The sequence below is a fragment of the Mytilus edulis genome, chromosome 1 (genome assembly GCF_963676685.1).
Source record: "Mytilus edulis chromosome 1, xbMytEdul2.2, whole genome shotgun sequence".
Classification (NCBI taxonomy): domain Eukaryota; kingdom Metazoa; phylum Mollusca; class Bivalvia; order Mytilida; family Mytilidae; genus Mytilus; species Mytilus edulis.
In genome coordinates this window covers 7,977,302-8,002,757 of record NC_092344.1, presented here as the reverse complement: position 1 = coordinate 8,002,757, position 25,456 = coordinate 7,977,302, and the positions used below count along the sequence as shown (strand labels likewise).

General features: G+C 33.4%; 1 protein-coding gene across 2 annotated transcripts; it reads left to right on the top strand.

Moving 5' to 3' along the window:
• Positions 1–1,499: 1,499 nt before the first annotated feature.
• Positions 1,500–23,578, top strand: LOC139523016 (vitelline membrane outer layer protein 1 homolog). 2 transcript variants are annotated; one of them, XM_071316750.1, is made up of 4 exons: positions 1,500–1,577; positions 18,454–18,655; positions 20,462–20,671; positions 23,164–23,578. In XM_071316750.1, exons 2-4 carry the CDS (start codon positions 18,488–18,490, stop codon positions 23,404–23,406), a joined length of 621 nt encoding a protein of 206 aa, XP_071172851.1. In that variant the 5' UTR covers positions 1,500–1,577; positions 18,454–18,487; the 3' UTR covers positions 23,407–23,578. The 2 variants fall into 2 exon arrangements, with proteins under 2 accessions (XP_071172851.1, XP_071172858.1); XM_071316757.1 differs by lacking the exon at positions 1,500–1,577 and adding an exon at positions 17,997–18,106.
• The last annotated feature ends 1,878 nt before the right edge of the window (positions 23,579–25,456 follow it).

Genomic DNA, 25,456 nt, shown 5'->3' with positions numbered 1-25,456 from the left:
TAATTCGTAATCCCAGACATGACCTTGACCTTTGACCTATTGATTTGTCAAGGTTATTAGTTCCAAATGTCATTGCTGAAGACCCCATAGGTCTTGGACCTTTGGTTATATAGTAAAAGCTGATTTTGTCTTTTCAGAAACCTAAAACAGGGGTTATGCCCCTTAGAGAAAGGTCAAATCTCTCCAGTCAAAATATAACAAAGTTGCGAATTATGACTCAAACATTTTCCACTATTCAACACTTCTGTAAGTATTAAGGTTGCTCAGATTATCCCATAATAAGGTGCTACATCAAAGGTCAAAGTCAACATACAATTTGACCTTGAGGTATTTTTCAAAATCACATGAATTAATGATGAATGGTGAAGATCCTAGGTGTCTACGACTTACGGTTTCTGATTTTTGGTGGCCAACCGACACTGGTTAACTTTCATAGGGGCATAACCATACCAATGAGTCGTTGAATCTTTTGGATTTAAATGTAACGAAGAACCAGCGTCTGGTCCTGAACAAATTTCACCCTTGGTTTTTTTTTTCTACCTATTACGGTTAAGGTGTTGGTACGATAACCAGTTTTTTTGGTTTCAGAGGGATAACTCAGAACCAACAAAAATTTTTCGACTCAAAGGGTGAGTTCCAGATAGGTATTCATGACATCCAGACAAAGTGTGAACATGAAAGCGACATGTCTTACAGTTAAGGCGGATAACTTCGTCAAAGTTTGGCGGAAAAAAAATAATAATAAACAAGAAATAGTAAGGGGTTTCCCTTTTGAAAAAGAAAAGACCTTAATAACAAGAGAAACACAATTATATCATATAAATGCAGGGAAATATGTCCATAATTTCTCAATAAACTAAACATGCATACTATTATTATCGATATATATTAAAAAAAAATAATAATATATTTATTGTTCAGAAATATAATGAAGCTGGGAGGAAAGACACAAAGAAATATAAATTTATAGCTTATCATTATGTTGTCAACATCTGCCTTATGTCCGCATTCTGAACTGACATGGCTTCGTTTTTATGCATCCTGCACTGCCGCTCGGAAGAAGACCAACAGGGACACTATTTTATTCACCAGAATCCCCAGTCACAATTGAGAGTTGATTTCAACTTGCCAATGCTGTACGCAAAATTGAAAGATGACACATTTACTGTTCCTTAACCTTTAAATTTTTCTTTTCAAGGTTATCAGTAAGTACCAAGTCCTTATAGATGAATATTCAGCGACTACATTATCAAAACACCGATGATTGTGACTTTGTTCATGAAAAGGATATGGAGTGGAACGACACTGTTTTAAATCTAAACAACTCCTTAAATCATTTTGTTTACAACACAAACCTATGGCAATTCCTAGAATTAATTTGTCGAGTAACCTCGCCTTGTAACATCCGTCAATAAATTAAAAAAAATAAGGTACATTGTAGGTCCCACCTCCTGAAAAAACTCAAATAAACAATTTTTAGAAACACAAAATCGTCATAGCGTTATTCTGACAGGTCACTATATATAATATGTATCAATCTTGTATTGTATACATTTACTGGAGTTAACCAATACAAGGTAACTTGTCTTTTTTTTATAGTCAATTTTTATTTTTTAAATTGATAAAATGCTTGTCAGATTCTATGTTTCAGTAGATAATTTTAAGTTTTTGTCGTACTTAACAAACGTTAACATTTCAAAAATATGTTCATTGCTAACTCCCTTTGACCATTTAACTTCTGAATTAAACAAAAATTCAAATTTATTAAATATAGCGTATTCCACGAGCGAGACTCAGAGTATACACTTGTCTTATACAAAAGGCCATGTTCGCATGGGCCACAGGTATATACTTTGAAATTTTCTAGCTGGAATAATGATAATTTGCGGGCGAGAATTTCAAGGACGTCGAATAATTATTTTTAATGCATTTCTTAGGGGAAAATTGAAAAGGGGGGGGGGGGGGGTCACAGCGGCTCTCAATATATACAGTTACAAATGTTTCATATTTTCGTGCAAAACGAGTTTCTGTGGTCAACCAAATTAATTGTTAACATAGCGTTCAAAGAGTATACGGGAAAATGAGTTTTTTTCACATATATATTCTAAAAAGGATAAATTTTATCAAGGATAAAGGACCTTGTACAAGTTCCGTAAATTAGGTGCATAAATATACATGAAAGTTGTGATTTTTTCTAATATTTGGGCATATTAAAATACCATGATTATCTGATTATTAGATCATTCTGGGAGTTATTTTATTTGATTGCCTTTAAAATGAGTAAGGGCTTTACCTTTTTTTGTCTTATTGATAACCCAGCTTTTCTTTTTTTCAATGAATGATCTGTGTCGTGTGTGCCATAATCAAGAAAAGTAGTTTGAAAACTTGGCCAGCTGAAGGACGCCTCCGTGTGGGGGAGTTTCTCGCTGCATTGAAGACCAATTGATGGCATTCGACTGTTGTCTGCTCTATGGTTGTGTTTTCTCTTTGGCACATTTTCCATTTCCATTCCCAATTTTATTTTCCTTGGAAAGTTCATTATGGAAAGTGAAAAAAACCATATCGCTGTGTTATACATTTGCCATGTTTCATGTTTAGAATTTCTTGAAGGATTTAGGTTCAAGAGTGCCAACAGGAGTGTTACGAACGGACAGACCGACGGACAGACAGAGGAATTGAAGGTATCATTGTGTTACTATTACCCCTCGAAGCATTGCTGGAGACAGGTAATTACTAAAAAAAAAGAAGGCTGTCTCGTGAAGAGAAAAGTTCGGCGTTTCGACAAAAAAATCCAAGCCAACATGTGAGTTATCAAATACAAGATACGGTATCAAATTACGCAGAATGGGTTATAATATCTCTAACATTTATGTCAACGAAGCATGGATTGATTCTAAGATTGTTGGACCCTTTTCCCACGATCAGCGCATAAACTTTAGAAATTGACTGTCACATGGCATTGTTGTACAAGCTTAGCTGTCAATCAAACCGATACATTACCATGACTGGTGAACCATGTCGAGTAAGGTTTTTGGAAATAGAAATCTTTATATTTTTTCCTGTTGCATTGCCTTAAATATTGGAACTAAATTACGCATAAGTGACAATCAAAGCTGCATAAAGCAGCATATTTGCTTTGTTTAAAATTTCTGTTGTTAGTGTTTTGATTCGGATAGCTATCAGACTAGTATTATATGCATGATTATTTTATTAGTTGTTAGTGGCCTTGAACTTGACTCTGATCTTTGACATTTTTAGGTTTTAAGTTTATTTTATTTTCTGAGTCATTTTTTATTATTATAGATAATACATATCATTAATGTTCAGTATATATTTTTTCTCGATGTATCTAACAATTATTGTGTTTCAAGTCATATAATCATGAGACAAAGGTTTAAGTTATTTAACTTCTTTATTCTAAATTAAACTTGATGCACATACATGTTTTCGTAGCGACGACGTGAAACTTGCCACTAAATATTAATAATCAGACTGAAACGACCAAATCGAACTGAAAAGTTTAGATTTTTCAGTTTATACAGTTCAATTTTCAGATCACAGTCCTTGCTGTTATGTATATCAGTTGAGTCTCACTCACCTACACTAGTTGGTATACAAAAAAATGAAAAGGATCCGTCCTTACTTAATTAACCACAAGGACTGTAATTTGAAAAATGGACAAAAAAGGTTTTTTAAATATTGACAATTTTATCTTTTAAGAACGAAATTTAAACATTCTTGACTTTATTCTGCAACCGTAAGAACATCTTGTTCTTCATCAGGATCATTTATTAATCCAGCCCTTCTCTTTGCAAGTCAAACACATAACTCAACTTCAAACGACGTTTAACCTGTACACTTGTCAACCTGTCGACTTATGCATTTATCGAATTTTAAACATGTCGATCTGTCAAATTGTCGACCTTAACACTTGTCAACATTGTGGACCTTTTTAAAGTCAACCTGTCAACCTGTCGGCCTGTTACTTTGTCAACTTATGAACTGTAACATATAAACCGATTTACTCCTCCGATTTCCCGATGGAACTACAGTATCGTTTATCTTACTTGACCTGACCTTATGAGGCATAGTCAGATAGTTGAACAGCTTTCTGCACATTTCGAAGCAGACCTATAAATTTTGTATAGTGAGGTCGATAATTCCCTCAGTCCCGAGAAAACGGAAAACGGATAAAAAAGAAAGGAAAGTATTGACTTTAAAAAACAAAGAATACCAAAAAAAACTTTGTGGTAAACCTTTTTTCTGGAAATGTGTTATAGTCTTACTTTTGTACACATTTTACTTTCGTTCAGCTAAATACATGACCATGTTTTTGATAAGGAAGCAACCCTTTTATTTTCAGGGGGTACATGAATAAATTTGTTTTATTTCTAACATTTTTGGAGAAATTTCGATTGAGCCTATTTTGTCATTGATTGCCTGCTTGATTTTTTCTTTAACTTAAGATTTATGCTTGAATAAATACCAAAGAGATATAAATGAATTATTATTTTTATTGGCAAAATAAAGGCCACGGCTCACAAATTTATCAAACATTAATTTATCATCAATAAAGATGAAACATTAGCATGATCATGAGTCACAAATGATCAAAATTAACACATTAGCGTGGATCACTGTTGATCAGTTATAATATAAGAATGGATCACGATTGATCAATTAAAAACTTTAGCATGGATCACGATTGATCAATTATAACATTAGCATGGATCAAGAATGATCAATAAAAACCATCTGTACAAAAAGAGCACTTTATCATTACTGTCCAATACTGACATTGACTTTAAAAATACTGGCCCTGGGAACAGAAGCTCAGTAACGGATATTAGAGTCCATTATGTGAACAGGAAGCAAGATGTTTGGCGTTGTGTCGCTTTCCCGCCAAATGGTCGCATGTAACATGTTAAACATGCGACCACCGCCATGAAATAAAAGAAAACGACGCAACAAGCCGTGGCCTTATTGACTTGGTTGCTACATATTTATATTTATCCCTTCTCTTGCAGGGTGAAGCCTTTAAATAAACGAACGTCATAGCACACTATTGCAAGTGCACGACTTAAATCAACAAAACATTATTAGAAGTAACCACACAGTTTGTACACTAAATCATTATCTGTACATTTTCTTTCATTAGGAACTCTTACATAACTTCCTGGAGAAAACTTTGAATTCTATACAAAAATAGTTCATTCCCCATGTTTGAAAGATGAACACCGTCCATGTTGAAAAGTCCCTTCTCATTCCATGTTATTTCAGGATATTTAATGTATCCTCCACCAGACTTAAGACATAACCAACCAGCAAAATTGTTTATTCTGACCGCAGCTCGGTTCAGAGACTTAATGTTTTGGCCATTCCGCCAAACTAGCCTTGGTAGTATCTGGGACCAAATTAATTTAGCTTTAGGGAGCAATTCTGAAACCTTACAAAGAGACGACTTAATTTGCCGTCTAAAATTATGTAACTTGCAGGAGCCTATGTTGTTGCCCCCAAAATGTATAATTAAAAAATCTGGCTCCTGTTCAAATCTTAATAAATATTTTATCCTTGGTACTAATTCTTGCCAATTCATGCCCCCTTTACCTTGCCACCAAATGGTACATTTTTTCCGCTTCAAACCCAAATGGATGCCGTCATAAGTGGTGCGGGCATGGGTAAATGCATGTTTTACAATGGACGAGCCTATTATCCAAACAGACTTTTCCTCATATCTCTCAAGTATCCCTATTAAAACACAATTAAACGTTTAATAACATATATATACCACCTATGTACAGCTATATATAAACAATAATTGTCTTTATGTCAATAAATGACCACATTAAAATAAAATTTTTACAATCTGATATATGACCTATATGCCCCAGATTTCCATCGTCCTAGCTTCATATTTTCCTCATTTAGCAGAGGCTTCTGAAGCTGCCCCAATCCTGAATGAATGTGACTTGTAGCCACTTGAATCAATACCTATTACATTCAATGCTTTAGATAATATACCAGAGAACTGATAACGAGACACGCATTTTCCACCAAGGTGACAGAGTAAAGGACCATTTTTATTTGGTCTTACTCTTAGGTATGTTTTTAATAGCAGTATTGGACAAACTGTTGAATCCGTCTTCCTTATATCAATAGAAATACCCTTACCAGTTTGATCCCCCTTAGAGTGCGTTAAGTGAAGCCTAATAAACTCCCCTTTTGCTCCCCATAAAATTTGTGTACCGTGTATTGATATTATATTTTGCGCTTGACCTAATTTTGTGTAAACTAATTCTCCAACTCTTAAAAAGTCATGAAAGGCGACTGAAAAAGCTGCCGCAAAAAGCAAAGATTCGTATGCTGAATAACAAACCGATGGCAACTTTTCAATTATCCTAGTCAAAAGTTCCGATGTAATTTGAAGCCTCTTATCCTTCGAGAACTTACTGCGTTTCAAACCCTCTAACATTTTTCGTATAATAAAATTTTGTGAATAGTCCATAAATTGAGACTGTAGAACCTTGCAACGAAAACCGATAGCAGTCACGTAACAGCTGACAGTTTTATGTGCTCTCCCTTTCAGTGATAAATATGCAATAAAAAGCACAATATGCGAGGGGGGAGGCGGCCACACGCACTCCATATTAAAGTCTTTCCGAAATATCTCGAAACTCCGCAATCCCGTTCTATATGTATCCTTCGTGTTCGAAGCTAGCGAGGCATCTACTAGACGATCAATTTCAGACCGGAAATCAGCTGCAGAAAAGTTTCTGGGATTGGTGTCGCCTCTGTCTCTGCTTGTGGTGCTACCATGCGGAATCTGTGCCACTGTTTACGTGAAATAGCATCAGCAATAAAGTTCGAACGACCTTCAATATGTACTGCTTTAAATTGCATATTAAAAAGCATTGTTTGTAATACAAAAGGCCGAACAAAAAACTCCATCACCCGTCTCGATTTTGAGGATTTCTTGTTCAAAATACTCACAAGTGCCTTATTATCTGTATGAAAAAGTATTCGCTTGTTGTACAAATCCTCTTTGAACGACAAAATCGATAGCACAATAGGCACTAACTCCAAAAAGGTTATATCAGCCATAACGTCAGTGTTTTCCCAACTAGACTGCCATTGAAAATAAGCCCATCGGCCTGAAAAGTAAGCCCCACAACCTAAATCTGGGTTACCAGCGCTATCTGTAAACAAATGAATTTTACTATTTGAAAGCCATTCGCTCTCATCAAAAGCCAAAGTACCATTGAAATTCTCGAGAAATGTAAGCCAAGTTTTTATGTCCTCCTTCATACCTAGTGTTACTCGGATAAAATGATTTGACCTTTGTATACCGCACATAGCATCACAAAACCTCCTGTTAAAAGCCCGAACTGACGGAATTGCTTTGGCACAAAAATTTAGGGAGCCCACTAAAGATTGAAGATTCCTTAGAGTGATTTTTCTTTTCTTTATAGTCAATTCCAGTTTTCCCTTAACCTCTGTTAGTTTGTCTTGTTGTATCCGAATAACCATCTCCAAAGTGTCTATTTCTAATCCCAGAAAAGTCATAATACACGTAGGACCTAAAGTTTTTTCCTCCGCTAGAGGAACTCCAATATCGCTGCAAATAGTCCTAAAATTGTTCATGAGATGTAAACATTCCCCCGACCGAGCTTCTCCGGCAAGCAGGAAATCGTCTAAATAATGCTCTATTGATTCCTTGTGCGATTGAAAACGGACCAACCACTCTAAAAAACATGAAAACTTTTCGAACAGCGCGCACGCCGCCGAACATCCCATTGGGAGCGCTTTCTGGAAATAAAGGTTGTCTTGAAAGCGAAAACCAAATAAAACAAATTCATCAAGGTGCAATATTAATAATCTAAATGCCGAGACTATATCCATTCGTGCAATTTCTGCCCCTTTTCCTAGTTTACTAATAGTGCCAAGAACTTTGTCAAAGGATGTGTATTGCACAGTTGCTAATTGGGGGTCAATAAAACTATTAATACTACTTCCCAGTGGATAACTCAAATGTTGTATCATACGCCATCCGTGAATTTCAGAGCCAGGAGGAGACTTTTTAGCTACAAGCCCTATCGGTGATAAGCGGAGGTTAGAAAAAGGTTTGTTTTTAAAGGGGCCCGCTATTCGCCCTGCGTTAATCTCTTTCGTAATTTTTTCCTCTAATTCAGACTCATGCTGCTTTGCCGAAATCAAATTCGAACAATTTACAGCTTGACGCGGACCCATGTAATTTACTTTAAATCCATTTGTAAATCCATCTAACAATATAATGTGCATCAATTTTATTTGGAAAACTTTTTAAAAAATGTCTTAATCTTTCCACTTTAATCGGTGTCTTTCCTAATTCCGTTAGCCTATACTGGCTATATACTTCCTGGGACTGACGATGCGGACTTAAATCTAAATCCATTGACATTGTTTTTATAGCTTTTTTCTCTCCGAAAGTCACTCCGAAATGATTCATAAGGCTTTCTTTTCTCATTCTGACTGTGTTGTGTAGTTTTTAAATTGCAAAACAAAGCTGCATGAGCACCCCCGCATTTTAAGCACCTATGAAGATAACGACAAGCTGAACGGCCACATCTACCTTTATTGTTGTACAAGAAACATTTTCCTGCATTCATTTGAGATATTTGAGGTTCTTGTGTAGGAGTTACACCCTGGGAAATTTACAGAAGCCATAACTCCATGTCTACACAACCCCAATTCCTTGATGGGTTTCTGGCACGTTTTAGTCTAAATTGTTGATCATAGGTTAACCAACCCATATCAGCACATCTGCCTGCCCCCAATTTTACATTATAAATATACTTCAGTAAACCCGGAGTACTACTAGGATGTGCTGCTGTATAAATGCTAGTATAAATTAAGATAGCATCGAACCATGTATTAATGTCGGATATTTTCTTTCCGGATTTTGGTTTTAAATTAAGATTTCCATTATTATCCATAACTACTGCCCTTGTTTGCTCGGAATGAGAAATAAGCAATAAGTTTTCTAATTCTACATATTCCCCATTAATAATTTTGTCTCTCACTTGTTGTGAAATGTGCACTCCAAGGTCATCATTGAAACTTTTAACAGGGGCAATATTATCATTATCATTTACAAGTATGCTGTTATTAGTGAGATTTATACCTGACAAATCTGTATCTGGGGTTGAGCAGAGTGTGGGTGTCCTCTGGATAGCCTCAATTGCTTTAGCTATTTGGTCCTTTAATTCTGGCACGATGCGTTGGGTGACAGTATCTGCCACCTGCTCCAACTCAGGACTCAGGCTTGCGGTCGGTTGCTGCTGGGGAACTCGCTGAGTAGTGGCATTCACACTTCCAGTCCTCCGATAAATTACTGTTTCCCCATCTGAAGAATGGTGTGCGGACTTCCTGTTGGCCGCCGCATACGGGCTCCTAGTCTTCCGGGCCGTTCTTCTCATATTACTTTCACACAATCTGAAAAACTAATATTCGAAATGTGAACAACAAATCCTTTTTTACTTATTTCATGCAAGTGTGTACGTTGGTTTAATTCAGAACTTATATATATCGATCCTCGCTATAGAGATCAATTAGTTATGCGTTTGAAGGATTTTATACAAAACCACGCCTAACGTTAAATCCCACTGCAAAACTTACCAAAAATTTATCTTTACTGAATCTCATAAAAAAAAAAATTCTTTTCTGATAATTACATGTTGTATTACGTAGAAATATGTATAAGTTTTTCTTACATTTTTCTTACATTACATAGAAATATATTAATACAAAACCCAGAATTTACTCTGACGAAAAATGTCTGCCTTTTCTTCTTAAATCTCTGAACGCCAATGCAGGCGATATATTGACGTCACAAACGATATTGGTCCGCTAGGGGGGGGGGGGGGGGGTGGGGGAGAGATATTGATTCGGAAATTTTGTTTTGAAAATTATCTAATGGGCAGAAATATCTTCCTTTTAAATTCACACCACGCCCCCCTCCCCCAATATCGAACGGTCCTTGCTTAGTACATGAGTGTTAATTAGAATTAAAAGAATATTATCCGACTGAAATTTGACATTCTGAAACCGGCAAAGGGAGACAACCACAAAATAATTTATGTCTTATAAGTCCGTATAATTGTAAGCCTAAGTCACTTGCGTTTACGTGCGTAAGTTTGAAACTTGAAATTCGTACAGATACAAATCATTCGTTGGCTTCAAAAGAAACTACTATGGTAGTTGTAAGTTGTCAATTATGAATAAAATTCAAATTTAATGTAAAAACTGTAACTTGCCTAGCTTGTGTTAAAAGTGTTAACATACAATTTCCTTGCATTTAAAGGGGCACTAGATGTCAAATTCATGTTCACCGATTTTAATCAAATTCTCATATTTATTTAATAACAATGTAAAACATTTATACAAACTATTAAAAATCTAAAATAATCAATTTAACAGGGCACGGGCATGCAAATACGTAGCTTCATTTCGTGTGTATTTTAGTCCCGAAGCCATCTAACTAATTATCGAGTTTACTTCTAAAGTCATCCGATGACCATATAAGCGATGTAAATATAAATATAGATATAAATAAATTAAGAAACTCGAGTTGTTGGATTATTCTAGGTCTACTTAATTTCATATTATAGATGAAAAATAAATGTTTATTATTGGTTTTTTTACCTGTGTAAGAATGATTTTATGTGGATCGTATCAGTCAATCAAATGATTTACCTTTGTTTCACTTTCAATGTTGACATTTTTTTCTTTAAATAACTTTACACATACAATTCACGTGTTATCCATCTCAAGCTAAGGGGTTAAATTGAAGTTCACATGAATACAGATTCAATGAGGTCGTATTATTCACTTGCAAGTGAATAATTCATAATCAATGTTTTTTTTAACTAATTTTGAAAAAATGAAAGCTTTCACTTTATTATTTCACTTTCATAAATGATTGAGCAAAAAAATTAATATATTAGATTTTTTATATATCTCGTAGATAGTGCCCCTTTAAGAGCGAACTGGTTCGCGGAAGTTTGGTAGTACGTAACATGTATTTACAATCTGTGCAAAAGGCAGAATTTGCTCTCCTATTTCGTTTTTATTATTTATTTATTTTTTTAAATTTAACGAATCTTTGCACAGGTGATCCCAAATTATCAAGGGTTCACTTTATATAACTATTAGAATAAAATCGTACTGATTTAAATGCACCCATGCGTATGACCTATTTTGTTTAAAACTTTTACCATCTGTTTGTATACAAGTATTCCTTTCTGACCAGGCCCACATTAATGCTTTTCTTGCATGCTCAAGTTTTGTTCTCAAGTTTTACCTTTAGGATGAAGAGTTATATTATGTCAAATATGTTTTCCCGATTATATGTACTTATAAGTATACGAACGTTTTGCTGGTTTTTTTTCAAATATAATATTAACTAATAAAAACGTTTGCGCTTAAATTATAGTAAATGTAATTTGAAAAATAAACTTCATAATGAAAAACCTTCAATGCAAATGACACGTGAAATGAAAAATGCGTAATATCTAATGCATGATGCAAAGATTTCACAAAACTATGGTAATGACCATACGCTAATTGTCCAAATACTCTGATGGACCATCACACATGCACAATCACTAAGTTTAAAGTATATTTTTAAATATATAGATAGACGAGACAAGACTATTAGTTACACAGTGTGCAATTGTCCTAATACGAGAATTTATCGGGTCAATCAAATTCATATCGGGTGAGGCGAAGCCAAACCCGATATGAATTTTATTACCCGATAAATTCCGTATTAGGACAATTGAACACTGTGTAACGAATTTATCCTGATTTTGTTATATTACATATTATTATATTCAAATTCAATATTTGTACAATAATCAACCAAATATATTTAAGATATTTAATCTAAACTTGTTAAAAATTGAAAATATTAGTACTATAAAGCAAATGTTTTTTTAAAAATTTTTATTAGGTCAATGGTAAAAGGGAGATAATTCCAAATTGACGTAATAAATAAGGGAGATAATTCGTATTGACGTAATAAAAAAATTGTACTGAAATTTATTAGGACAATATAAGCCAATCAAATAGCGAGAAATTACTCTTAATCAGGATAAAATAAATTATTTGAGTCTCATCTCTTGTAAAACATTTGCATAATATTACAATTTCCAATACAAAACAAGAGCCACTCTAAAAAAAGTTATGATAGACTATAAAAAATGGTATATACAGTTACATATATATGTCGTGTACATTTGATTATTTTGTACAGGTTATTACTTGTACAAATACTTTGTATGAGTAATTACTTGTATGATGCCATTATACAAGTTATTACCTGTACAAATATAATTGTACCAGTAATTACTTGTACAATTTTTGTTGAGAAAAAGATAATAACTTGTACAACACAATATCTTTGAGTTGTTAATGCTTCTACTTTGTTATATTGAAAAACTCCTTTCTGTGAGTTAGTAAGTCGGAATTGTTTTGTCAATTTTCGGGTATGGTTTTATTTTATTCTGTTTTCTCGAATTATTTTGTGTTTCTTAATTTTTTCTTATAATACAGTGTATGTATTTTTGAAATCATATTGGTTTTTTTTCTTTTCTTTTTTTCAATTATGTATTATGTGTTGTGTGTTGTTTTTGTTGTTGTTGTATGAGATAAAGAAGCACCTGGCACATCCACTCTGTATAGTATTTCTTATTGTATCCTCTGATGAGTTAAGCCTTTTTCAACTGATTTTTATAGTTCGTTCTTATGTTGTAATGTTACACCAGTTGCCCAGGAAAGGGGAGGGTTGGGATCCTGCTAACATGTTTAAACCTGCCACATTATGTATGTACCTGTCCCAAGTCAGGAGCCTATCATTCAATGGTTGTCGCTTGTCGATGTGTTACATATTTTGTTCGTTCATTTTTGTAGATAAATAAGGCCGTTATATAGTTTTCTTTTTTGAATTGTTTTACATTTGCCATTTCGGGGCCTTTTAAAGCTGACTATGCGGTATGGGCTTTGTTCGTTGTTGAAGGCCGTGTTATTTTTTAATTCTGTGTCATTTGGGCTCTTGTGGAGAGTTGTCTCATTGGCAATTATATCACATCATCTGTTTTATATTAGTAATATTTTTGAAATGTTAGAAAAATTAAGACACACGACGAATGCAGAGTAACAACATAACCTAGTATTAGACACTGACCAAATTTAAAAAAAGCAAAAATAAAACAAAACCCTTGTTGTTTTCAAAAATAAACCATGATAAAAGTTGCATTTGTAGTATCATATATTGGTATTAAAGGTTTATACCTTTAACATGAAAAGGGAAAGCGGAACCCTTACTAGAAACTATGAAAACTGCGATGATTTGAACTTTCCAATTGCCAACTTCCTAATTCTCAGCCAAATTAAAGTATTAACAAAAATAACAACCTATAAGACTCCAATGAAAATCGAAAAGGAAAGAAGTTTAAAAACTTGAAAAAATGAAATGCTTGAATATATCAACCAAATGAATTAAAAGTAAATATTTTTAAGGAAGGTATGAAGTTCATGGAGATATAAAAACGGTATTCATCAGATGAATACATCTAATATTATGTATGTCTTGAAACCATGTACAACATAGCCTTGTTACAAAACATGGCATTTTGTAGGGCCATAATCTAGAAGCCAGTTTATTGAACCCATTGATTTTAGTTTTAAAATTTAATCTTGTGAGAGGATTGAATGCATTATGAGTGAAAGTGAAGATTCCATATACGATTTTGCAATGTTATCTGCAGAAGTTACTATTTTATTTTCACAATACAATATCGGTATTTGATCTTCAATATGGCTATTATTATTTGTCATCTTTTTCAAATATACTTCGTCACATAAAATATAATTTCCTTTTTGTGACCTGATACTTAAACATAACACCAATCATGACATTTTGGGTTATACCATGACATACAAAAAATTTTAGAAACAGATGTAAATTGATAAAAATCTGAAAACTTGTAAAACGAAACTGACAAAAGATAATATATAAGAACAATATGAAATAAAATATGAAAATATCGCAAAGACAAAATTTTGGTACAAAAATGGCCAGTCAGTGTAAGTCTGTTTTTTTTTTTTTTTTTATTTTTTTATAAAAATGCAATTACAGAATATTTTCATTACTATTTTAAATCATTAATCTCGAAAGGTATAAATGAAATGTAATCCAAAATGTGTGAGTGCATATAAAACTCAAAAGTATAAGTGTCATTCTGTTAAACATTAGATATGAAGCTATAAAAAAAACATGATATATTCGCAAAGAGTTCCGCAGAATCCGGTGTGTATGTCTCATAAATCGAAAATAAACTGACAACGTCATGCCTTAAAATAAAAAGGACACATAGACAAATAATAGTACACATGACACAACATAGAAAATTAAAGAATAAATAATACGAACCCCACCAAAAACTAGGGGTGATCTCAGGTGCTCAGGAAGGGTAAGCAGATCCTGCTCCACATGTGGCACCCGTCGTGTTGCGAATGAGATAACAAATCCGGTAAATAGTCTAATTCGGTAGGTAACATTTATGAAAGGGAAGGGGATTGTAGTAACGACGTAAGGAACATATCCGATATCATTTGTGAAACGGTTATTCCATAAAGGAAATGCAAGCACGGGAATATCGGATCAATTGGGAGATATATTCACCGTATGAAGGTGCTACTGGAATGTCGCTACTTAGAAATGGAAAGTTCACAATTGGAAAGCTGAAATCATATCTTTTTTCGTAAAGTTTTGTTTTCAATCGACCCTCATTGTCAATTTCTAGATGTAAGTCAAGATATGAGGCCGACTTAATTGTATCTGTTGTATCCTTCATCCCTAGTTCAATGGGATAGATGCATTCGACATAGTCACCAAATTTTGAATTATTTAGTGAACGAGCATCATCTATATAACGGAAAGTAGAGTTAAAGTATATTTCTAACTTTTTATCTTTCTTCCTAAGAAGTTCCTGTATGAGGGCAGCCTCAAAATTATAAAGAAACAAGTCGGCAAGAAGAGGGGCACAATTCGTTCCCATTGGAATAACGATAGTGTGATGAAAAACACGTCCTCCGAACGAAACAAATATGTTGTCTATCAAGAAATCAAGCAGCTTGATAATGTCAGTTTTAGAGAAATTTTTGTTTGAATCAGAGTGATCCTTTACAAAGTAGGAAGCTTTAACATCAACTTTTTGGAATTTTGGATCCTCAATGCTCTTCAACTTTGTACTTGTTTGGTTTTATAAATATTCTTCAAGCTTCTGTCCAAATGACATAAAAATTCATTGAAGGTTTGACAAAGTTATTTATGTCTAAGCAAAGACAATACCTACAATAACCTTTATTCAGATACCTGCTTCGTAATTCCCTATGAGCATCACTATAATAAACCAAATTTAGCCTCATTGAAGATCAAATACCGGATATTCTAGCGTGAAAAAGGACGTTTATGGAATATAAGGGAAAGTGGGGGAGGGGGTGAGGCTTACTGACTAACTAATGTTGATGAAGAAACGAATTTAGAGTTCAACAAAGGGAGCGTTGTCAGCAGTCAATCTCCATTTCAAAACTCAAAACTGGACTTAGACACTTCAAACGTTTCATTAGGTCACTAAGGCTATTAGTTCCTTGAAAATTATCAGTGAAAGTGGACGAGCCTGGAAAGATATTGGAACGTATCATATTTTCCCGGAACTGATTTCCAATGCTACAGAATAAGACTGAAATTGATGGGTGATAAGTTAGAGCCTATGGAGTTATGATATTTTTTTTAAGCAAAAATTACCTCCTTAAGAACTCGGCGCTTACCAAAGATGTTGCATCTAGTCTTATGTTGACCCGTTTGTTCGGCGGGTTTCGAATTAACTCAATCTTGTGTTTTATTGTTGCAACATATTCGCTCGAATTTAAATGTCCAACTTTACGTAATGTTTCTGATAAAGCGAGGAGGATTGCAAATTTTGGAAGAAGTGTACTTCTGAAGGTCAAAAGACTTTGCATATAGGTCTGTAGGAATCATGCCATCTAGTTTGGAGACAACAGTCTCAATTAATTGATATTTGCTGCTGGACATTAAGCAACCAACAATAATTAAAAACTGTTCATTAGGTTTACTAGAAGTCAAAAATCCTCACTTTCACTCATAATGCATTTAATCTTCTGACAAGATTAAATTTTAAAACTAATATCAATGGGTTCGATAGACTGGTTTCAAGATTATGGCACTAAAACATGCCCTGTTTTATTACAAGGCTATGTTGTACATGTTTTCAAGACATACATAATATTAGATATCTTCATATGATGAACCTTTTGTACGACTAATTTTACATATCCATGAACTTCATACCTTCCTTAAAAAATATTTACTTTTAATTCATTTGGTTGATATATTCAAGCATTTCATTATTTCAAGTTTTATGAACTGCCTTCCTTTTCAAATTTTTACTTGGAGTTCGATATTTTTGTTAATACTTTAGTTTGGCTGAGAATTGGGAAGTTGGCAATTGGAAAGTTCAAATCATCGCAGTTGTCATAATTCTAGTAAGGGTTCTGCTCTCCCTTTTCGCAAAATTCAGATTTTTAAAAATGTAAACCTATCATATCCCTCTGGTATTTTTCTCCCCTCTTTCATATTTTGCGTCCGTAAAAATATTACATTATCCCATATTGGTTGGCTTTTGCATGTTATAAAAGTACATATGTATATGTCATGATACATCCCTAACTGTTCACGTTGAGTGTGTTGTTTAATTATCAGGTCACGAAAAGAAAATTATAGTTCATGTGACGAAGTACATTTGAAAAAAAATACAAATTATATAGATAAAGGCAACAGTAGTATACCGCTGTTCAAAACTCATAAATCCATGGACGAAAAACAAAATCGGGGTAACAAACTAAAACTGAGGGAAACGCATTAAATATAAGAGGAGAACAACGACACAACATTAAAATGTAACACACACACACACACACACACACACACACACACAGAAACGGACTAAGCATTAGACAAAATCCTATGAGAATAACAAATATAAAATCAAAACCAAATACATGAATTTGGGATAGATAAGTACCGTGACACGTCTTATAGTAAAAAAACGACACAACGGAAACACAACGTTAAAATGTAACACACACAGAAACGAACTATAATATAACAATGGCCATATTCCTGACTTGGTGCAGGACATTTTTAAAGGAAAAAATGGTGGGTTGAACCTGGTTTTCCTATATAATTTTCTAGGAACCAGAACATTAATTATTCAAAGAAAATCTTAAGATTACAAAACGGAAAAAAACAACTTGAATGGTAGTTATATAATATGATGAAATTATCTGGTTATACCCATAAGACGGTTTGTTATGAATTACACTATACGTTGAACCACAAACGACAAAATCATTCAATCGCGTAGGGGAATAAACTATTTGTGAATTCTTATAAATTCAATATATATAACTTTTGGACTAGTTTAAATCTCGGTCTATTTCTGAAATTTATTCTTACATACTTTTGATTTTTTAACCCTGTATGCTAACATTGCCTATTTTTTAACCCTGTATGCTAACATTACCTAGGTAAATTTTAAAATTGTTTGTATGCACAAAAAATCTATGTGACGTATACAATTTTCTGACGTCAGACACACAAATCAATGAATGTGTTTGTAGATAGATGTTTTTGTGTTCTGTTAAATTGTTCCTTTTAAAATTGTTATACGATGATGACTGATGTACCCATATTTTGACTTTTTCATTTATTGTGTCTTTTTAGTTAACACATAGATGTAAATATAACGGAATTTGATGAGACTGTCATTAAAGTGAGAAGGTTAGCGCTATAAAACCAAGTTTAATCCACCATTTTCTACATTTGAAAATGCCTATACCAAGTCAGGAATATGACAGTTCTTGTCCATTCGTTTTTGATGCGTTTTGTTATATGATTTTGCCATGTGATTATGGACTTTCCGAATTGATTTTCCTCCAAGTTCAGTATTTTTGTGATTTTACTTTTTGAACAGTACTAAACAAGGTAAGCTTGAAATGTGTCGACTATATCAGTAAGTACACACTTCACTAATATTATATCATTGGTATATGTATACCACTAAAGATCAATATTTTAAATCAAATAATAAACAGATATAACAATTGTCGTCTGTGCAACATAAATTAAAGTACATTTTATCAGAATAAACATGATAAAGAACCATTGAAGATTTTTCATGTATAAGTATGCTGCTGCCTATAACGAATATTTTCGCCGGCCAATTCTTTCCATTTTTACCCTCAATCATATGAGCTTTGATGTGATTCAATACGGGTTATGTTATGAAAATTGAAAATGATGTATTTTAGAATATATTTTTATGCTTTCAGAATAAACTGCGATACAAAGTCCAATTCATCAAGAATGTGTAGAGTATTATTGTTATTTAGTTTAGTCGTATGTGCTTGTTATGCCACGTTTCCAAGGCGCATTGGCAGAACTTTAAGAGTGTCAAATGGTGGACGCTGGGGTACATGGCAAGCACCAAGTTTTTGTCCAGATGGACAATTTGCCAGTGGTTATAAATTAAAGGTATGATATAATGTTTTACAGTGCTGTTTCAAAAGAGCTAAAAATTTGTTAATTCGGATGTTTCCTCGTCTCTTTATGCCCCACCTACGATAGTAGAGGGGAATAATTTTTTCTGGTTTGTGCGTCCGTCCGTCTATTCGTCTGTTCGTTCGTCACTCCGTTCGTCCCGCTTCAAGTTTTTGGTCAAGGTAGTTTTTAATGAAGCTGAAATCCAATCGACTTGAAACTTAGTACACATGTTGCCTATGATATAATCTTTCTAATTCTAAAGCCAAATTAGACTTTAGACCCTAATTTCACGGTCCACTGCACATAGAAAATGAAAGTGCAAGTTTCAGGTGAAAGGTTTTGGTCAAGGTAGTTTTTAATGAAGCTGAATTCCAATCGACTTGAAACTTAGTACATATGTTGCTTATGATATAATCTTTCTAATTCGTAAGCCAAATTATACTTTAGACTCTAATTTCACGGTCCACTAAACATAGAAAATGAAAGTGTAAGTATCAGGTTAAAGTTTTTGATGAAGTTGAAGTCCAATCAACTTGAAACTTAGTACACATATCCCTATGATATGATCTTTCTAATTTTAATGCCAAATTAGATCTTTAACCCAATTTCACGGTCCATTAAACATGGAAAATGATTGTGCGAGTCGGGCATCTGTGTACTTTGGACACATTCTTGTTTTATTTATTAATTTCCTGTCATACTTGAGAAAACTTCATTATACGAAAAGATGAAAAATTTAACAAAAAGAAATTATTATCCATGCAACGTACAAAATGGCTTGATTTAGTTTGATACTTTTCTGATTTTTAATAGTTTGTGAGGTTTAACTAGCTATTCAACAAAGATCAATATCTCGTTTTCTTTGTAAAATTCCTGTTCTAAGTCAGCAATATGGCAGCTGTTTATAATTTATTCCATCGATTGATAGCTTTGATGTTTACATATTTCATTGACTACCCCTTTTTGAATTTGCCATAGAGTTTTTGTTTTATTTCTTTAGAGCACCACTGAGAAATGAAATCGGCGTCTTCATCTTACAATATAGATATTTTTAATGAGAACCGCAAGATACTGAAGAGATATTCAACTAATTAGTCAAAAACAAACTGATAATGCCATGGCAATATAAAAAAAACATCGATCAATCTTCAAACAACAGTATACAAAACCAATTTTAGAAATTAAAGACTAAGCAATATGAACCCCTCCTTAAACTGAATTTGATCACAAGTGCTCCGGAAGGGCAAGCAGATACTGCCTCATATGTGGCACTCGTCGTGTTCATGATAAAATGTTACTTAAACCTTTGTGAACTCGGGAGGTTATGATGTAAAAAAGTCGAAGTTCTTGGTGCTTTAGAAATTATCATATAATATGTCAGTTATATTGTGTCAATTATAGATGATTCACCGCCGGGCGTATCAGCAAAGGTGATTTCAATTAATTCTTTACATCTCGTACAGTCAAAATAAGCATACGGCTGCTAACATTTATGGTGTACTTATATTTACTAATGATGATTAAAAAAAAGAAATAATATCAGTTTTGTCAACACAGCTGATAAACCATTCAAATTTCAGACAGGAGACCAGTACTAGTATATCTATTCTCTGTTGCACCACTAAATCCCCCAAAAGCTGTAATTCTCAGAACAATAACGAGTCACATGCTGTAACTGTAAAGTAATATCATCATCACAATCATAAAAAAACTAAGTAAAAATAATATGGATATCTATAACAATAATTAAAATAATAACATTAATAAGAATATAAATAAATTGCAATGTTGAAACAGATTGAACGAAGACAAGGTTTCCTTCCCTGGCAGGACGATACTTCTTTGAATGGTATAGAATTGGTGTGTGGTACCAGATATAATACTTCCGAGAACGGATATAACGTGTCATCTGGGTATGGCCGTTGGGGAAATTGGAAAGGATTGATAACATGTGGAAGTGCAGGAAAATTCTTAACCGCCTTCTCTCTACAAGTTGAAAGTAACCAGGTATTTATTCCAAAAAATAAGAAACATTATAGCCATTCTTTCGAACAACATTATAAGCTTCGATAAAAAGAAATTGAAAGAAAAACTCTTATTATTATTTTTTTTTAAATATTTCACAAATGTACACAAAGAAGAACGATGAAGAGAAAAAGTAAGTCATAGAAGAAAAAACAATCGGCAGAAAGACAAACATCACATAATAAAACACTACCTAGATAACAAAAGACATTGACAAGTATCTGAAGGAACTTTAATGGAACGCAAATGTGCCTCTAAAAATCAAAAAACAATGAATCTATCGTAAGAATAGAGCTTTCTAAAAAAAGTAGTGAGCTTGTTATTTTATTAAATAAGATGCATAAAGTATTTAAAAAATTGTTTTCTGTCAAAACTGATTGCACTGCTTTAGCCCATTCCAGTCGTTTTTTACCTTTATAATATCATTACATATGCCGTGGTTAATAGTTAAGAAATAATGCATGGCAGCCGTAGATTTGTTTTCATTTAACTATGGGTTAGGCATTTATACTCGATTATTTTACCCTGAGCGTTATTTCGATTCTGATAAGACAAATACGGTAATTTGGCTAACCGTGAAAGACATATACATACGATACTGTTTTTGGCTGTTCTTTTCTACCTAATTTTGATAATTTTAGTAATATTATATAAATCGATGATTATTTTTCACTTATATATTTTTTTCCATTGTAATTTTATTCGTTCTGAAATTCGTTTTGAAACACTCAATTTTCATTTTTAATTTTTTGTTTACGGAAACATACTTGTGATGTCACCATGTTTAGTTGACATGCCAAGACAACAACACCATTTCACGGAATTTTCGTTTTATGAAATTTTTCCATGAAAATTAAATTAAAATGGATTGATTTGTTTATTTTGCTGTAGAACAGAGATAAATGTATTGTATCTGAATCTTGGTCTACGTAAACTGGGGGTTTTGATGTCGAAAATTGAGAATATCTGGTAATAAAATAAGTTGTTCGTAACGCAGAACAGCCGTTTTTTTGTGTATTACTGCGTATGCGCTAAATGTAGATATATTGTGATTATACTGGTTGACGAGGATAGGTTATAATGTATAGATAACAATGTAACAAAGACGAAATATCTTTTAAAAGATAATGCATTAGGGAATTCAGAGGGAGGCTACTGATGGTTAGCTTTCCATTCAGGTATTTTCTTGGTTGAAATCAAGTTAACTTCATCGATCAAAGGTTGAATCTCCAAATTCTAGCTTCACTTATTTTATAAGTTACTAAAGTTTGCTAGGATGTAAATCCTTTATTTTTCTAAGTTCTTTGTATTGTAGTTTTATGTTTGCAAAAGGTATAGTTTCATTTGAACTTAGTTAAAAGAGGATCGATGCTGCTACCCTTTTTACTTTGCGCATGTAAACTGAATTATTGTCAAGAAAAAACAATATTAAAAAAAACTGTAAGAGGGGCTTACTTTAAAACCGGTTAGGGAAACAGTTAACGTGTTATCTGCTGCCAAAGTAAGTGTCCCGCCCCATTTATTTTGGAAGAGAGAGGATGTGACATGCGGACGATATAATATGAGTTTGAACAATTTATTGTACAAATATATTCACTAATAACCGTGTATGTATTTTTGTCATTTTACCATTATTTACAGTCTTATTTTCGTTTACTCAGCACGTCCAGACTTTTTATTTCATAATGTTTGCTCAATGTAATAATATTATGATATAAGTTCACCGAAAGAATTTGCACGGGCTTAGTTCATTTGTGGGTGTGTGTTGCATTGTCGTCGTGTTTTTTGTTTCTGTTGTTTCGTTGTCTTCCTTTTATAGTTGATGTGTTCCAATCAGCTTAAGTTTGTAACCCGGATTTGTTTCCTCTCAAACTATTTATGACTTTCGAACAACTGTATACTTCTGTTGCATTTATTAATCCAGAACTATTTTAGAGGATACATTGATTTTATATCAAGCCTTAAAAAAGATCATTTTCTATACAATTGGAAAATTCCAGGCAAATGATTTCTTCACATAATAATAAAAGTTTGATTTACACAGTATGCAAGCTAGAAATGCTACATGATTATCAAGCACATTAGTGTACATAATCAGCTCACTGACGCAGAGGTGTTTTTTACATGTGTATTCGGAAGAGGCTTGAATTTATTTGAAGTCGAATGTTGAAGTAACCAATGACAAAAATCGTTACTTTACGAGTTGATCTTGTAAAGTTTGTTTCGCTGAATTTTTTTTTGGGCCTTTCGCTTAACTTGGATAAAGTCTAGTGTAACTAAAAATACATTTAAATAAATTAAAAAACAAAGTATTATGGTACTAGTAAGGTACAATTGTATGCCTTAAGATTATGGACTTTTCTGTACCGACCTTTTTTACTTCTTTAAAGTTCAAAGCGTTAATTAAGAAATATTATAGTAAGAATACAATGTATTGATATTTTAAGTGCTAAACATTTTAACACTTTTTTCAGGAAAATGGAGATGACACTGCAGCCAACTATGTAAAATTTCAGTGTCGAAATTTAAACAGTGTAAGCAGTTCTCACAGCATTGGTGATAACGGTTTTTGGGGTAGTTACGGTGCTTGGAGTTTGTCATGTGCAAAAGGAAGTGCTATCTGTGGGCTGAGAACTAAACTACAGAAACCTCAAGGAGGCTTCAGTGATGACACAGCTTTAAATGATGTTGAGTTCTATTGTTGTGGAAGTGATTAACATTTATTTTTACACTATGCTTAAAATTTACTTATTGTTACCGGCTGCAAATATAAAAAGTTTTACTTGAACTACAACAGTTTTGTAAGTGATTAACATTTATTTGTACACTTTGCTTAAAAGATACGCATTGTAACCGGCTGCAAATATAAAAAAGTTACTTGAACTGCAACAGTTTTGTAAAGTATTTTTTGAACAAGAAATTTTTTTTAATTTTTTCTTTCTAATTTCGGAGCCCATTTTTTAAATTCCTATCTTAGTTTATAACTGTATTATTCTGATGTTCAAATCTCATTATTCAATTACAATCATTTTGACAAACGAAGACAAAGGGTATTATCTACGCTAAGAGCAAGACCGGCTGCGTCTACTTGATTAACTTAACAAGGTGCAAAACCAGCTTCGTCGATTGGATAAACCAAACAATGCTTATTGAATAGAGGAGTTACATTCATTTTGATGTCTTACCCTCGGTTTTGTTTTGTTACCTGAATTTTTGTTTTGTTTATTCGAATTTGGACTATTGAACAGTGGTATATTACTGTTGCCTTTATTTCATTTGTTGAAAGATGTCTCCATCAGTTGACATTTAAGTGAACTGTTTATGCGAAAAGTGCCATTAAATTAGAATTAGGATAGAATTGAAGATAAGGTTTGTAATACTGATTTAACATTTATTAATAACAATGAAAGTTACAATACCTATTATTATAAAAATGTGGTCGTAATTAGATAATTAGTTTTATTATCTAACTTTGTCGGTGTTTCTTCTAAATCAAACTGTAAACCAAATACATCGTATACTAGTAGATGTAGTTGACCCAAACTAAAATCTAATAAATGAACTGGGTGATTAATTATCTTTACCATAACACACAAATACAAAGGGGGAAAAAACATGAATTTACGACTACATATTCACAGTCAGCAAAACAGTCATAGTCGGGAACAAATGCGAGATTCCTGTTTTCCCATGTGAATTCCATTTTCTGTTGTGTGGTATTTCAAATAATGGTTTTCATTACCTTAGATGTTGGCAAAACTTTTAGGAATTTTGGTCCTCAATGCTCTTCAACTTCGTACTTTATTTGGCCTTTTCCACTTTTGGGGATTCGAGCGTCACTGATGAGTTTTTGTAGACAAAACGCGCGTCTTGCATAATAAAATTAACGGTATCAATTTTCTTGCACCAGATGCGCATTTCGACAATACATGTCTCTTCAGTGATGCTCGTGGCCAAAATATTTGAAATCCAAAGCTTATATAAAAGGTGAAGAGCTATAATCCAAAAGGTCCAAAAAGTATAGCCAAATCCTTGAAAGGAATCAGAGCTTTGCATGAGGGAGATACATTCCTTAATTTATAATAATTTCTATCATTTTGTAACAGCAAATTTTAATAACACAAAAAATCCGTATTTTCATGCCAGTACCGAAGTACTGGCTACTGGGCTGGTGATACCCTCGGGGACTAATAGTCCACCAGCAGAGGCATCGACCCAGTGATAGTAATAAAATTAACGGTATCAATTTTCTTGCACCAGATGCGCATTTCGACAATACATGTCTCTTCAGTGATGCTCGTGGCCAAAATATTTGAAATCCAAAGCTTATATAAAAGGTGAAGAGCTATAATCCAAAAGGTCCAAAAAGTATAGCCAAATCCTTGAAAGGAATCAGAGCTTTGCATGAGGGAGATACATTCCTTAATTTATAATAATTTCTATCATTTTGTAACAGCAAATTTTAATAACACAAAAAATCCGTATTTTCATGCCAGTACCGAAGTACTGGCTACTGGGCTGGTGATACCCTCGGGGACTAATAGTCCACCAGCAGAGGCATCGACCCAGTGATAGTAATAAAATTAACGGTATCAATTTTCTTGCACCAGATGCGCATTTCGACAATACATGTCTCTTCAGTGATGCTCGTGGCCAAAATATTTGAAATCCAAAGCTTATATAAAAGGTGAAGAGCTATAATCCAAAAGGTCCAAAAAGTATAGCCAAATCCTTGAAAGGAATCAGAGCTTTGCATGAGGGAGATAC

Bases quoted from the DNA above. Each gene is read 5' to 3' on its own strand.
- LOC139523016 (XM_071316750.1), top strand. From the start codon at position 18,488: ATGTGTAGAGTATTATTGTTATTTAGTTTAGTCGTATGTGCTTGTTAT. The intron at 18,656-20,461 runs GTATGATATAAT...ATGTTGAAACAG, and splicing joins CCAGTGGTTATAAATTAAAG to ATTGAACGAAGACAAGGTTT. The intron at 20,672-23,163 runs GTATTTATTCCA...CACTTTTTTCAG, and splicing joins TACAAGTTGAAAGTAACCAG to GAAAATGGAGATGACACTGC.